The sequence below is a fragment of the Hyperoodon ampullatus genome (assembly GCF_949752795.1).
Source record: "Hyperoodon ampullatus genome assembly, chromosome: 4".
Lineage (NCBI taxonomy): Eukaryota > Metazoa > Chordata > Mammalia > Artiodactyla > Ziphiidae > Hyperoodon > Hyperoodon ampullatus.
Genome location: NC_136917.1, coordinates 148,195,925 through 148,210,464, shown reverse-complemented (window position 1 = coordinate 148,210,464; position 14,540 = coordinate 148,195,925). Strand labels below are relative to the sequence as shown.

The 14,540-nt window shown below is 40.0% G+C and overlaps 1 protein-coding gene across 1 annotated transcript in view; it reads right to left on the bottom strand.

Annotated features, from left to right (window-relative positions):
- ADAMTS12 (ADAM metallopeptidase with thrombospondin type 1 motif 12) overlaps positions 1-14,540 on the bottom strand; it is a gene marked incomplete at both ends in the record, with an annotated part of 398,160 nt that overhangs the window by 93,449 nt on the left and 290,171 nt on the right. The window contains one exon of the mRNA XM_079701994.1: positions 1,894-2,020. Coding sequence (XP_079558120.1) covers positions 1,894-2,020 — 127 coding nt within the window. The remainder of the gene's footprint in view (positions 1-1,893; positions 2,021-14,540) is intronic.

Here is a 14,540-nt window from a genome sequence, read left to right as displayed (position 1 = left end):
AGAAGCCCAGGCGTGTATGCAGTGGTAGTCAGCTAGTGAGGGCAAGAGGAAGTGACTGATGACAGTCATTAACTCTGAGGGAGAATAAGTATGCTGGAAGCCCATAAGCTCCGAGGCGTGGTAGGCTGTTGATTAGATAAGGCTAGCGATAAGAAACGTTTCTCTTGGGCTTCCCTGGTGGTGCAGTGGTTGAGAGTCCGCCTGCCGATGCAGGGGACATGGGTTCGTGTCCCGGTCCGGGAAGATCCCACATGATGCGGAGCGGCTGGGCCCGTGAGCCATGGCCGCTGAGCCTGCGCGTCCGGAGCCTGTGCTCCGCAACGGGAGAGGCCACAGCAGTGAGAGGCCCGCGTACCGCAAAAAAAAAAAAAAAAAAAAAAAAAAAAGAAACGTTCCTCTTTCCTGGCTCATTCTTCCCTAAGAAGGAGTTATACAAACTGCGATTACATACAAAACCTGGGGTGGGGGGGATGGGGAGGGTGGGAGGGAGGGAGATGCATGAGGGAAGGGATGTGGGAACAGATGTATATGTATGACTGATTCACCTTCTTATAAAGCAGAAACTAATAAAAAAAAAAAACCTAGAGGGGCCAAATCCTGTGCTCAAGTCCCTAGTTCTTCCCAGCAAGAGAGTTACAGGGAGGAGCAGCAGTGAGGTGAGGGGACAGCAGCACCTCTGTCCTGCCTCAGTGGAGCTGGGGTCCAGCTCTGGACCTCACAGCCCCCTCTGTACGTGGAAGAAACCACAGAACTGGATAGAGAGTCAACTTGACTCTGAGATGAGAACTCCCTGGCCTCTGGGACCTCGTTGTTCGAGCCTATAAGAGACTGACACTGTTTGCCTTAACCGACTTGTCTAGAGTCTTCTTTTTGACCTAGTTCTCTGGCATTTATCCCATTCTTCCAGCTCTTCTTTAGAATTCAGCCTGTCACTTGGTAGATTGATTATGCCAACTGGCTCCCTCCTGTTAAACTAAACTCTTCTTAATGTCTTCTTGGGACTGGAATGAATGCCTGATGGAATCTGCAACTGAACTACATCCCTGTTTAAGGACAAGAGAGAATGAAGACACTCCCCAGAATTAATTCTTTCTTTCCTTTCCTCTCTCTTTCTCTCTCTCTCTCTCTTTCTTCCTCTTCTCCACCCCTCTTTCTCTCTCTTTCTAACAAAAGCCCCTAATAATAACATCCCAGCTACCTTCTAGAATCTTGAAACAATACAATTAGGAGCAAGTGAATACTTGTATAACAGTGGTTCTCAACCAAGGGAGATTGTGCCCCCAGGAGACATTTAGCAAAAAATGTTTGGAGACATATATGGTTGTCACAGCCTGGGTGGGGAAGATGGAATGCTACAAACATCTAAATAGACACAGGTCAGGGATGTTGCTAAACATTCTGCGATGCACAGGACAACCCCCTACAGCAAAGAATTATACAGCCCCAAATGCAGCAGTGCTGAGGTGGAGAAAGCCTGGTCTGTAAGTCCACTCTTCCAGGCAGCGATCTGAACGTGTCAGCATGTTATCTAGAAGCTTCTGTTGCACTGGTTGGTAAGTGCTCTTGGAAAAGCCAAGCCCAATTAGCTAAAGAATTTTTGGATGATTTACATACCATTCTCTTCAACAGCGCTTTGGGACTTAAGTCTTACCAAATAATTAAACACAGATCACACAAGCTTTGTAGGAAATACTGCTCTCTGGGGAGAAAATGTCCCCTTCACAGCTTGTCACGGGTTCCAACAGCATAGCCACAGAAACCTGTGACAGCTTTCCTGTATTTATTCTAATAACAAAGCCACACAGCCTCTTGCAGCACCGAGCCCTGGATTACTGTTAAACCAGCCACCACTGCAGGCAGACACACAGATCTCCAGCTGTTACCGACGCTTACCTGGGTGGACAATCCTTTTCATGGCACTTCTTCTGTCTCCCACTGGGTTGTGTTTCTGGGTCACAGAACGTAGCTTTCACCATCCCGTGACCCTTCTTCACGCAATGGGCAGTCTGGCGGCGTATACCTGGGGGTCGGGCGGAACGGTTCACATATATTAAATTCCGAGCCTACATTCTCAGTGTCAGGTGAGGCCCCTGGTCATGCCTATAGCTGATGGGAAGGTTGCCCATAAAGTATTTGGTTTTAACGTAGGGATGAGGAATGGGGACCTCTTATTCTCTCTACTCATGCTACAGAAGGCAATGGGTGGAAAAGATCTTGCTTAGGAAGGACCACGGATAATATAGGCAGATTAATATATAGTCTAATATAAAGATTACAATCTAGCTGTGGAGACAAGACTAACACACATATGCCAAAAAAAAAAGCCAGAAAAAAAAACAAGGTGAGATTTATATAGTGAAAGCAGATATCATCACCAGTTGTTATAACACAATCATACATTACTATTTTAATGAAGGAATGGAGGAGTTGGGAGCTTTATATTAGTTGGAGTTTATAAACTCTGAAAGACAGGAATAAAATTCAAAATAATGTTGTGAAGTTTGAGAGGTTATGTTCTTTAAAGTAGAGGGTTTTGATAGCAGAGATTGATAATACTGCTGCTTTCTGAAATCGGGTTGGTAAGTAAGTAAGTAAGAGAAGCACACGGTAATGGCCAGGTCCACAGGCAAACAACGCACATGTGTGGGCTGGATTTGACTTTGGATATATAACAATAGTTAACACATGTGGTGCTTGCCTTGCCCAGGGCACTATTCAAAATTGTGTATGTGTATGTGTGTGTGTGACTACCTATATATGTCCCAGACAAATATATATACATACATGTGTGTGTGTGACTACCTATATATGTCCCAGACAAATATATATACATACATGTGTGTGTGTGTGTAATGTAGTACCTATTATCCACCATGATATGTAATGACTGAAACCTCACAACAACTCAATGAAGTCAGATGACGAAATGGAGGCACAATGAAGTCACATAGGTTGAGAAGGGAAAAGAAAGGACCAGTGGCTTTGCTAGCAGCTAGGACATCATTAGCAAGAGAACGCAGAGGAGTGGCCAGAACCTCACGGACTAAGAGGTAAATGGCAGTGGGAAAGAGAGTCATCAGCTCTCCCGAGAGGGCTAATGCTTCTTTCCATGTGAAATGTGAAAGGCTGGGTGAGAAGACTGAAGACAGAGGCTCTGGGGATGGAGCCATCAGTCTGCATGGAGTGGGGCACCCTGAGCTCTCAGGGCATCCAGGTCTCGAGTGGGCTCACTGGTGAAGCCCAGAATTGGAAAGGCCATGAGTGCACCCATAAGATAGTCACCTCTTCACTTTAGCACCCATGACTTGGAGGAGCTTCCCCACAACCACAAGGCTGGTGGGACCCTAACTGGGGCGGCTCCCCTACCACCTACTGCCTCACACTCCCTCACGCGGACTCCTCCAGTCTCCCAGGCTGGCTGCATACTCAGGTGCCAGACATTGCATCTCGCCATTTAAAAATGTCAGAGGGAGTTGCAGAACAGTAAATGAAGCCTTTAAAATGAATCAACAATATTTTACTGTTAAATTAATGCTATTTTATTCGTGTAAAGAGATAGGTAACCTTTCAACCACTCAGGTTTTCTCAACTGATAGACTACGTGTTCTTTTTCTTTTGTCATATAAATAAAGCACTAGGAACAGCTGGAAGCAACATTACAAAAGAAACTTTCATGGCACAATGAGTGAGTCATTGTCTGGAAAGACACGAACACCTACAGAGAAGTCTTAGACAATATGAGTGGAGTGGAGACCAAAATGGTTGAAGCCAGAAAAGCTGACATGTATCTGCCATCATAGAAGAAAAAAGAGAAAAAGCTTAGAAGTTTCATTAAAACTTTGGGTAGTTTGGCAAATTCTTGATTTCAAAAATAAAAGGCAACTGTCAGGTGACTCTCAGAGGTTGGAAACATCCCCCAAAATCCTTGTTTCTGTGCATGAATAGCAAAGATAAGCATGCTCAGGGCTTGACTCCAGAAGTAGTAGGAAGGCACAGAACGTTATAAAAAGTCTCCGCCAGGAAGTTAATAACATTTCATGGGTCAATCTGCTGGATCAGCAGCCAGATGAACAGATGGACGGGCCAGGCAGATACTGCCAAGTGCATGGAGGAAAATTAATAACAACGTGTCAGCGTTTTTCTGTTGGAATTAATGGTTGTGGCGACCACTAATCTTCTATTCTTCTAGCTCTTGAGTTCTCACTTGACAGATACAAAGCTAAGCCCAAACCCTCCAATGAGGGGTTCCAGCTCAGAAGATTGATTTCTCCCATGTTATAGGAACACAATACCTGGCCAGGTGCTTCTGCCTCTACTTTGATGCTTGTGTGTTCATTTTGTAAAATTTAATCTATAATTTCATTCCTTATCAAATTCTGGTTAAATAAATAAAACCCAAGGGTCCTGGGTTCTAGTGTCTACTTTTCCTTCTACCCATCACTTGGCTAACTGCAGGAAAACAAGAATAATGACATTCAGACTGTTTAAGGGCAGGATGCTGAGGTAGTTGATTTCTGGGAGTGTCTTCCACATTTAAAAATCTATAATCTGTGACGGGAAGATAAAGTTTAATCATTGAAAACTTTGGCTAATAAGAGGATTCTGGTTAATGTAATTTTACCATGAACTTGGAAAATAGTTTGTTGCAACTATTCTCAGAAGGTTTCAAAATTATTAGTTCATATTGCCTTAGTAAATGTGAATATGACAAGTTGTATTTTCCAAAGATGGCTGCAACAATAATCTCTCATCTGGCATGTTCTTCTACAACATGACCACGATATCACTCCATCATGACATGGAGTCTAGTTACCCTGGCCTGGGACTGAATGCAGAAATGAAGTTGTGTGAGTTCAGAGGCTAGGTTATAAAAGACCATGCAGCTTCTATCCGATTCTTTTGGATCTGTCACTCTCAGGAGCCTCCGTTGCCATGGGGTAAGAAGCCTACACCCTTGGAGAGGCCAGGTGTAGGTGCTCCAGTTGACAGTCCCCATTGAGCCATCCAGTCCAGGTGCCAGTCATCTGAGCACAGAAGCCTACAGATGACTCCAGCTCCCAGGCATCTGAGTCATTCTTAGCCATCTAGGTCTTCCTAGGTGAGGTGCCAAACACTGTGAAGCTAAGACACACCATCCCCATTGCACCCTGTCTAAATTTCTGACCAGGAGCATAGTAAAATAATGGTTGTTTTACTATACTAAATTTAGGTTGATATGTTATATAGCAGTAGTAAGTGGAACAGTACTTAATAAATGCTAGCTTTCTTCCTTTCTCAAGACAAGACCCAGAGCTACCACCCCGCTTGGCTTGCTAGGATACTAACCACTACTGATTTTACTGACTTTTCATTTCATCCTCTCCTGTGTTACACTTTTTCTGTTTCCACTCCAGATCCCTTCTGCAGCTGCTCGGAACCCTGGGAAGCTGATGATATAGATTGCTGTGGCTTCCAGTTGGATTCGGGGAATGGAGGCGCTGTCTCTTAGGATAACTGTTCCTTCTTTTACTTCTCCAGGCCTAGGATGGTAGCCTTGTTCCCCCAATCCTCTACTATTAATGGACAGAGGTAATGAATCATATTTCTTGGTTTCCCTAAGTCCAACCCACACCTTTGAAAGTAGTCAAGATATTCCGTTTGGGTGTGCAGGGCACCCTGACTGATAATGTCTCCTTTGTATTAAAAAAAAAATCAAACCATCAATCTTGAGTGACACAATCATTAATTAACTCTATAAACCAACTGCTGGAATAACAGAATCTTTCTTTGACATAGGATATTGTAATACCTCTTGTGGAGGGGGTTAACATGAGGTCATCCTATTAAGAGCAGTGATCATGATGTAACACTGCACATGAAGAAAGTAGAAGAGCTTAAGGCTGAATCTGTAAGACCTTGAAATTTCCCTGGAATTCAAAAAAGACAACCGATATTGGCTTTTAATCTGGCTTTGCCTTTGGCCCCTTTCTCTTACACATTGAACACAGTCCCCAAAGAAATTCTAGTTAATTAAGGATGCCAATCAATATACTGGCCCAGAACTAAGTTAGCTGCTTATCTAGAAGTATTTACTTGAAAAGGGCATTAAGTGGAAATCAATAACATTCTAAAATATGTGACAATCAAATTCAAAATATTATTTATAGAGGATTCTGAGTTGCTTTCTCCACATAGCAATGAGAGTATCACCATGCACCTGTAAATATTTGGTAAATCTTATTAGATACTAGCAGTGAGAGATCAGTTAAGACCATTTACTTTTTAAGAATTATCTTCAGGAATTAATCACCAATGCCTAAGAATTTAATCAACCATGCCTGTGTAGTGAAGCCACCATTAAAATACAAAAGGAGGGGTTTCAGAGAGCTTCAAAGTTGGTGAAGCAGAATGCCTCCACGTGCCACTGTGCTGGGCTCCAAACCCCAAGAGGATTGAAGTTTCTTTGTCCTCGACCTAACGCTATGAATCTCTTCATCTGGCTGTTGGTGCCTGTGCTTTAAAATCCTCAGTAATAAACTACTCATCTGCCGCGTGGCTAACAGGGTCTTGGTGCTCTGGCTGAGTGTCAGGCCTTTGCCTCTGAGGTGGGAGAGCCAAGTTCAGGACACTGGTGCACCAGAGACCTCCCAGCTCCACATAGTATCAAACAGCGAAAGCTCTCCCACAGATCTCCATCTCAGTGCTAAGACCTAGCTCCACTCAACAACAAGCAAGCTACAGTGCTAGACACCCTATGACAAACAACTAGCAAGACAGGAACACAACCCCACCAATTAGCAGAGAGGCTGTCTAAAATCATAATATGGTCACAGACACCCTAAAACACACCACCAGATGAGGTCCTGCCCACAAGAAAGACAAGATCCAGCCTCATCCACCAGAACACAGGCACTAGTCTCATCCACTGGGAAGCCTACACAACCCACTGAACCAACATTTGCCACTGGGGACAGACACCAAAAACAATGGGAAGTACGAACATGCAGCCTGTGAAAAGGAGACCCCAAACACAGTAAGCTAGGCAAAATGAGAAGACAGAGAAACACACAGCAGATGAAGGAGCAAGGTAAAAACCCACCAGACCAAACAAATGAAGAAGAAATAGGCAAACTACCAGAAAAATAATTCAGAATAATGATAGTAAAGATGATCCAAAATCTTGGAAATAGAATGGAGAAAATACAAGAAATGTTTAACAAGGACCCAGAAAAACTAAAGAGCAAACAAACAGTGATGAAAAACACAATAAATGAAATTAAAAATTCTCTAGAAGGAATCAAGAGCAGAATAACTGAGGCAGAAGAACAGATAAATGACCTGGAAGATAAAAGAGTGGAAATAACTACTACAGAGCAGAATAAACAAAAAAGAATGATGGGCTTCCGTAGTGGTGCAGTGGTTGAGAGTCCGCCTGCCGATGCAGGGGACACGGGTTTGTGCCCCAGTCCGGGAAGATCCCCCATGCCGCAGAGCAGCTGGGCCCGTGAGCCATGGCTGCTGAGCCTGTGCATCCGGAACCTGTGCTCCACAACGGGAGAGGCCACAACAGTGAGAGGCCCGTGTACCAAAAAAAAAAAAAAAGAAAGAACAAAGAATAAAAAGAATTGAGGACAGTCTTTGAGGCCTCTGGGACAATATTAAATGCAAAAACATTTGAATTACAGGGGTCCCGGAAGAAGAAGAGGAAAAGAAAGGGACTGAGAAAATATCTGAAGAGATCATAGTTGAAAACTTCCCTAATATGGGAAAGAAAATAGTCAATCAAGTTCAGGAAGCACAGAGAGTCCATGCAGGATAAATCCAAGGAGAAACATGCAAAGACACATATTAATCAAACTACCAAAAATTAAATACAAAGAAAAAATATTAAAATTAGCAAGGGAAAAACAACAAATAACATAAAAGGGAATCCCCATAAGGTTAACAGCTGAACTTCTAGCAGAAACTCTGCAAGCCAGAAGGGAGTGGCAAGACATATTTAAAGTGATGAAAGGGAAAAATGTACAACCAAGATTACTCTACCCAGCAAGGATCACATTCAGATTTAACAGAGAAATTGAAACCTTTACAGACAAGCAAAAGCTAATAGAATTCAGCAAACCAGCTTTACAACAAATTCTAAAGGAACTTCTCTAGGCAGGAAACACAAGAGAAGGAAAAGACCTACAATAACAAATGCAAAACAATTAAGAAAATGGTAATAGGAACATACATATCGATAATTACCTAAATGTAAATGGATTAAATGCTCCCACCAAAAGACATAGACTAGCTGAATGGATACAAAAACAAGACCCATATATATATATATACTGTCTACAGGAGACCCACTTCAGACCTAGGGACACATACATACTGAAAGTGAGGGGATGGAAAAAGATATTCCATACAAATGGAAATCAAAAGAAAGCTGGAGTAGCAATTCTCATATCAGACACAATAGACTTTAAAATAAAGACTATTACAAGAGACAAAAAAGGACACTACATAACGATCAAGGGATCATTCAAGAAGAAAATATAACAATTGTAAACATTTATGTACCCAACATAGGAGCACCTGAATACATAAGGCAAATGCTAACAGCTATTAAAGGGGAAATTGAACGTAACACATTCATAGTAGGGGAATTTGACACCCCACTTTTGTGAATGGACAGATCATCCAAAATGAAAATAAATAAGGAAACACAAGCTTTAAATGATACATTAAACAAGATGGACTCAATTGATATTTATAGGACATTCCATCCAAAAACAACCAAATACAATTTCTTCTCAAGTGCTCATGGAACATTCTCCAGTATAGATCATATCTTGGGTCACAAATAAAGCCTTGGTAAATTTAAGAAAATTGAAATCATATCAAGTATCTTTTCTGACCACAATGCTATGAGACTAGATATCAATTACAGGAAAAAATCTGTAAAAAATACAAACACACGGAGGCTAAACAATATACTACTTAATAACCAAGAGATCACTGAAGAAACCGAAGAGGAAATCAAACAATACTTAGAAACAAATGACAATGAAAACACGACGACCCAAAACCTATGGGATGCAGCAAAAGCAGTCCTAAGAGGGAAGTTTATAGCAATACAATCCTACCTCAAGAAACAAGAAACATCTCAAATAAAAAGCCTAACTTTACACCTAGAGCAATTAGAGAAAGAACAAAATAACCCCAAAGTTAGCAGAAGGAAAGAAATCATAAAGATCAGATCAGAAATAAATGAAAAAGAAATGAAGGAAACAATAGCAAAGATCAATAAAACTAAAAGCTGGTTCTTCGAGAAAATAAACAAAATTGATAAACCATTAGCCAGACTCATCAAGAAAAAAAGGGAGAAGACTCAAATCAACAGAATTAGAAATGAAAAATGAGAAGTAACAACTGACACTGCAGAAATACAAAGGCTCATGAGAGATTACTACAAGCAACTCTATGCCAATAAATTGGACAACCAGGAAGAAATGGACAAATTCTTAGAAAAGCACAACCTTCCGAGACTGAGCCAGGAAGAAAGAGAAAACATAAACAGACGAATCACAAGCACTGAAATTGAAACTGTGATAAAAAATCGTCCAACAAACAAAAGCCCAGGACCAGATGGCTTCACAGGCAAATTCTATCAAACATTTAGAGAAGAGCGAACACCTATCCTTCTCAAACTATTCCAAAATATAGCAGAGGGAGGAACACTCCCAAACTCATTCTACAAGGCCACCATCACCCTGATACCAAAACCAGCCAAAGATGTCACAAAGAAAGAAAACTACAGGCCAATATCACTGATGAACACAGATGCAGAAATCCTCAACAAAATACTAGCAAACAGAATCCAACAGCACATTAAAAGGGTCATACACCATGATCAAGAGGGGTTTATCCCAGGAATGCAAGGATTCTTCAACATATTCAAATCAATCAATGTGATACACCATATTAACAAATTGGAGAAAAACCATATGATCATCTCATAGATGCAGAAAAAGCTTTTGACAAAATTCAACACCCATTTATGATAAAAAAAAAACCCTGTAGAAAGTAGGCATGGAGGGAACTTAACATAATAAAGGCCATATGTGACAAAACCACAGCCAGCAAAATTCTCAATGTTGAAAAATTGAAATCATTACCACTAAGATCAGGAACAAGACAAGGTTGTCCATCTCACCACTCTTATTCAACATAGTTTTGGAAGTTGTAGCCACAGCAATCAGAGAAGAAAAAGAAATAAATGGAATCCAAATCGGAGAAAAAGAAGTAAAGCTGTCACTGTTTGCAGATGACATGATACTATACATAGAGAATTGTAAAGATGCTACCAGAAAACTATTAGAGCTAATCAATGAATTTGGTAAAGTAGAAGGATACAAAATTAATGCACAGAAACCTCTTGCATTCCTGTACACTACTGATGAAAAATCTGAAAGAGAAATTAAGGAAACACTCTCATTTACCATTGCAACAAAAAGAATAAAATACCTAAGGAAAAACCTACCTAAGGAGACAAAATACCTGTATACAGAAAACTATAAGACACTCATGAGAGAAATTAAAGATGATACAAACGGATGGAGAGATATACCATGTTCTTGGATTGGAAGAATCAACATTGCGAAATGTCTATACTACCTAAAGCAGTCTAAGGATTCAATGCAATCCCTATCAAATGACCAATGGCATTTTTCACAAAACTATAACAAAAAATTTCACAATTTCTATGGAGGCACAAAGAACCCCGAATAGCAAAGCAATCTTGAGAAAGAAAAACTGAGCGGCAGAAATCAGGCTACCAGACTTCAGACTGTACTACAAAGATACAGTAATGAAGATAGTATCGTACTGGCCCAGAAACAGAAATATAGATCAATGGAACAGGATAGAAAACCCAGAGATAAACGCACGCATATATGGTCACCTTATTTTTTATAAAGGAGGCAAGAATATACAATGGAGAAAAGACAGCCTCTTCAATAAGTGGTGCTGCGATAACTGGACAGCTACATGTAAAAGAATGAAATTAGAACACTCCCTAACACCATACACAAAAATAAACTCCAAATGGATTAAAGACCTAAATGAAGGCCAGACACTATAAAACACTTAGAGGAAAACACAGGCAGAACACTCTATGACATAAATCACAGCAAGTTCCTTTTTGACCCACCTCCTAGAGAAATGGAAATAAAAAGAAAAATAAACAAACGGGACCTAATGAAATTTAAAAGCTTTTGCACAGCAAAGGAAACCATAAACAAGATGAAAAGACAACCCTCACAATGGAAGAAAATATTTGCAAATGAAGAAGCTGACAAAGTATTAATCTCCAAAATTTACAGGCATCTCATCCAGCTCAATATCAGAAAAAGAAACAACCCAATCCAAAAATGGGCAGAAGACCTAAATAGACATTTCTCTAAAGAAGATATACAGATTGCCAACAAACACATTAAAGCATGCTTAACATCACTAATTATTAGAGAAATGCAAGTCAAAACTACAATGTGGTACCACCTCACACCAGTCAGAATGGCCATCATCAGAAAATCTACAAACAATAAATGCTGGAGAGGGTGTGGAGAAAAGGGAACCCTCTTGCACTGTTGGTGGGAATGTAAATTGATACAGCCACTATGGAGAACACTATGGAGGTTCCTTTAAAAACTACAAATAGAACTACCATATGACCCAGCAATCCCACTACTGGGCATATACCCTGAGAAAACCATAATTCAAAAAGAGTCATGTACTACAATATTCACTGCTGCTCTATATACAATAGCCAGGACATGGAAGCAAGCTAAGTGTCCATCGACAGATGAATGGATAAAGAAGATGTAGCACATATATACAATGGAATATTACTCAGCCATAAAAAGAAATGAAATTGAGTTATTTATAGTGAGGTGGATGGACCTAGAGACTGTCATACAGAGTGAAGTAAGTCAGAAAGAGAAAAATAAATATTGTATGCTAACACATATATATGGAATCTAAAAAAAAATGGTTCTAGGGGCACAACAGGAATAAAGACACAGACATAGAGAATGAACCTAGGGGCACAACAGGAACAAAGACGCAGACGTAGAGAATGGACTTGAGGACACAGGGAGCGGGAAGGGTAAGCTGGGACAAAGTGAGAGAGTGGCATGGACATATATACACTACCAAATGTAAAATAGATAGCTGGTGGGAAGCAGCTGCATAGCACAGGGAGATCAGCTCAGTGCTTTGTGACCACCTAGAGAGGTGGGATAGGGAGGGAGGGAGGGAGACGCAAGAGGGAGGAGATATGGGGATATATGTATATGTATAGCTGATTCACTTTCTTATAAAGCAGAGACTAACACACCATTGTAAAGCAATTATACTCCAATAGAGATGTTAAAAGAAAAAAGAATTATCTTCATATACCCCTGAACCTGATCATTTCAAGTGGAAATTATACCTTGATATAAGGACAAGTAAAGTTTCTTATGTCCAAAACCAGAACAAAATAAAACAGTGACATAGCTCATCATATTCTCAATTCAATACTGAGATTGTAAAATAAAGGGAGACTGTTATATGGTTAATTTAGTTCGTATAAGATTTTTCTCGCTCAAAAATTCAAGTTAGGAAGGGTATAGAGAAAGCAAGTAAAGACAACTTATTGTAATCACCTATGATAGAAAATGCAATATTTCCTACTATATCAAAATTTAAGATCAAAGGTACTCAAGCACTGAATATTTAATCACATCACCTGAAAGAGATTTGAAGTACTGTATACTTAGTTTTTAAAATACTGACAAATACCAAGATCCCTTTTTATAACCACTTGAACACAAGTTAAGCAGTATAAGTTAAATTTTACACTAGGATATAATCTATAATTCTGCTAAAATTGGATATAACATTGATTTTAATAATGTGAGATGATAAAAATTCTATGACTCAATAGAGGGCACTGCCACAATTCCCTTACAATATACAGAAATAACATGTAACCTCATAGAAGATGGGAAGAGTAGGAACTGTATAGCCATATATCTTGTTGACAAGTCCATCCTAAATCTACCAACTTTCAATTTCAGTTCCCACTAAATATTTACTTTGTATTTTCTGGCTCTTTGACCCCCTTCATCTCTGATTTCCTTGATCAATGCGTTCAGATCTATCCTTCATAATGAAGGCTCAGGCAAGAAGAACTTGAGTCCCATCACTGCAAGAGCTCAAACACATTGCTTTTATTATCCATTGCTGAAACCCATACTTCTCACAACATTGGTAAGACTCAAAGCCAATAGTTTTTTCCTCCCTGAAATCCCAATGAACTGATTACATACATTGACTGTCATGGTCAGAAAGAAATTATATAAGAAATACGTAAGAAATGTTCAAACAGGAGCATTGCTGGTGCTTGAAGAATGCTTAATGGAACAAGGTAGGAGCCATTTTCAAAATTTACCACGATCAAGAAGTATTCCTTCCTGTTTATAACTCCTCTTCTGCAGCCACTGTGTAAATCAGGCAAAGCACACACTTAAAGAAAGTCAGAGGCCTGCAACATCTCACAAAACTCACAGGGTTAACAAGTAAAGCAAACATTCAGCATTTTTCAGGGTACATTGAACAAAGCAAGCCTTCAGAGAAACCAACTGAGAAATCCCCAGCAAGTGCACTATTAGGGAACAAAACTAAGGTCCTGGAAACAGGGGAGGGACTAATCTCTGCTGGCTGTATGTGATAAAAATGGGATGGGATAGGACTAAGATGACCAGTAGAATAAAAGAATATTAGATTAGCCACCTTGGAAAGAATTCTGGTTAAAAGTTCCACATGTAAGTAACTTGGAAGTTGCCACTCTGTTGTAATGACAAGTAAAAAGCTGAACAGACTGAAAAATCAACAATGCTTCTTGGATATGAGAGAGGAAAGGGCACAGGGCAAACTGCTGCTCCCAACACTGGATAGACAGACGAGTGAATAGAGGGAGTCAGAACTTCCCAACTTTCCAGAGTAGAGACTCATAAGCTGACTACCACGGGAACCTGAATTTTGGCAACTTAATATCAGATACCAAACCGTGGATCCAGGATACCCCAAAACAGCAAGTATAATAAATGCCCCAAAAAAACTACATCTAGGCATATCACTTTCAAATTACAGAAAATCGAAGACAAAGAAAAAGTCCTGAAAGAAGCCAGAGGGAAAAAAACACCTTACCTACAGAGGCACAAAGAAAGAACTGCATGTGACTTCTCAGAACTCACGCAAGCAAGAAGAGAGCAGAGTGAAATATTTAAAGTGTTGAGAGAAAAAAAACCCACCAACTTAGAATTCCACATCCTGTGAAATTACCATTCAAAAGTGAAGGAGAAATAATTTCTCAGACAAACAAAAACTGAAGGAATTCATTGCCAGTAGACCTGCAGGAAAGAAATGTTAAAAGAAACTCTTTAGAAAAAAGGAAAATATTAAAAATCAGAAACTTGGATCTATATAAAGAAAGGAAAAACACTAAAGAAGCAATAAACGAAGGTTAAATA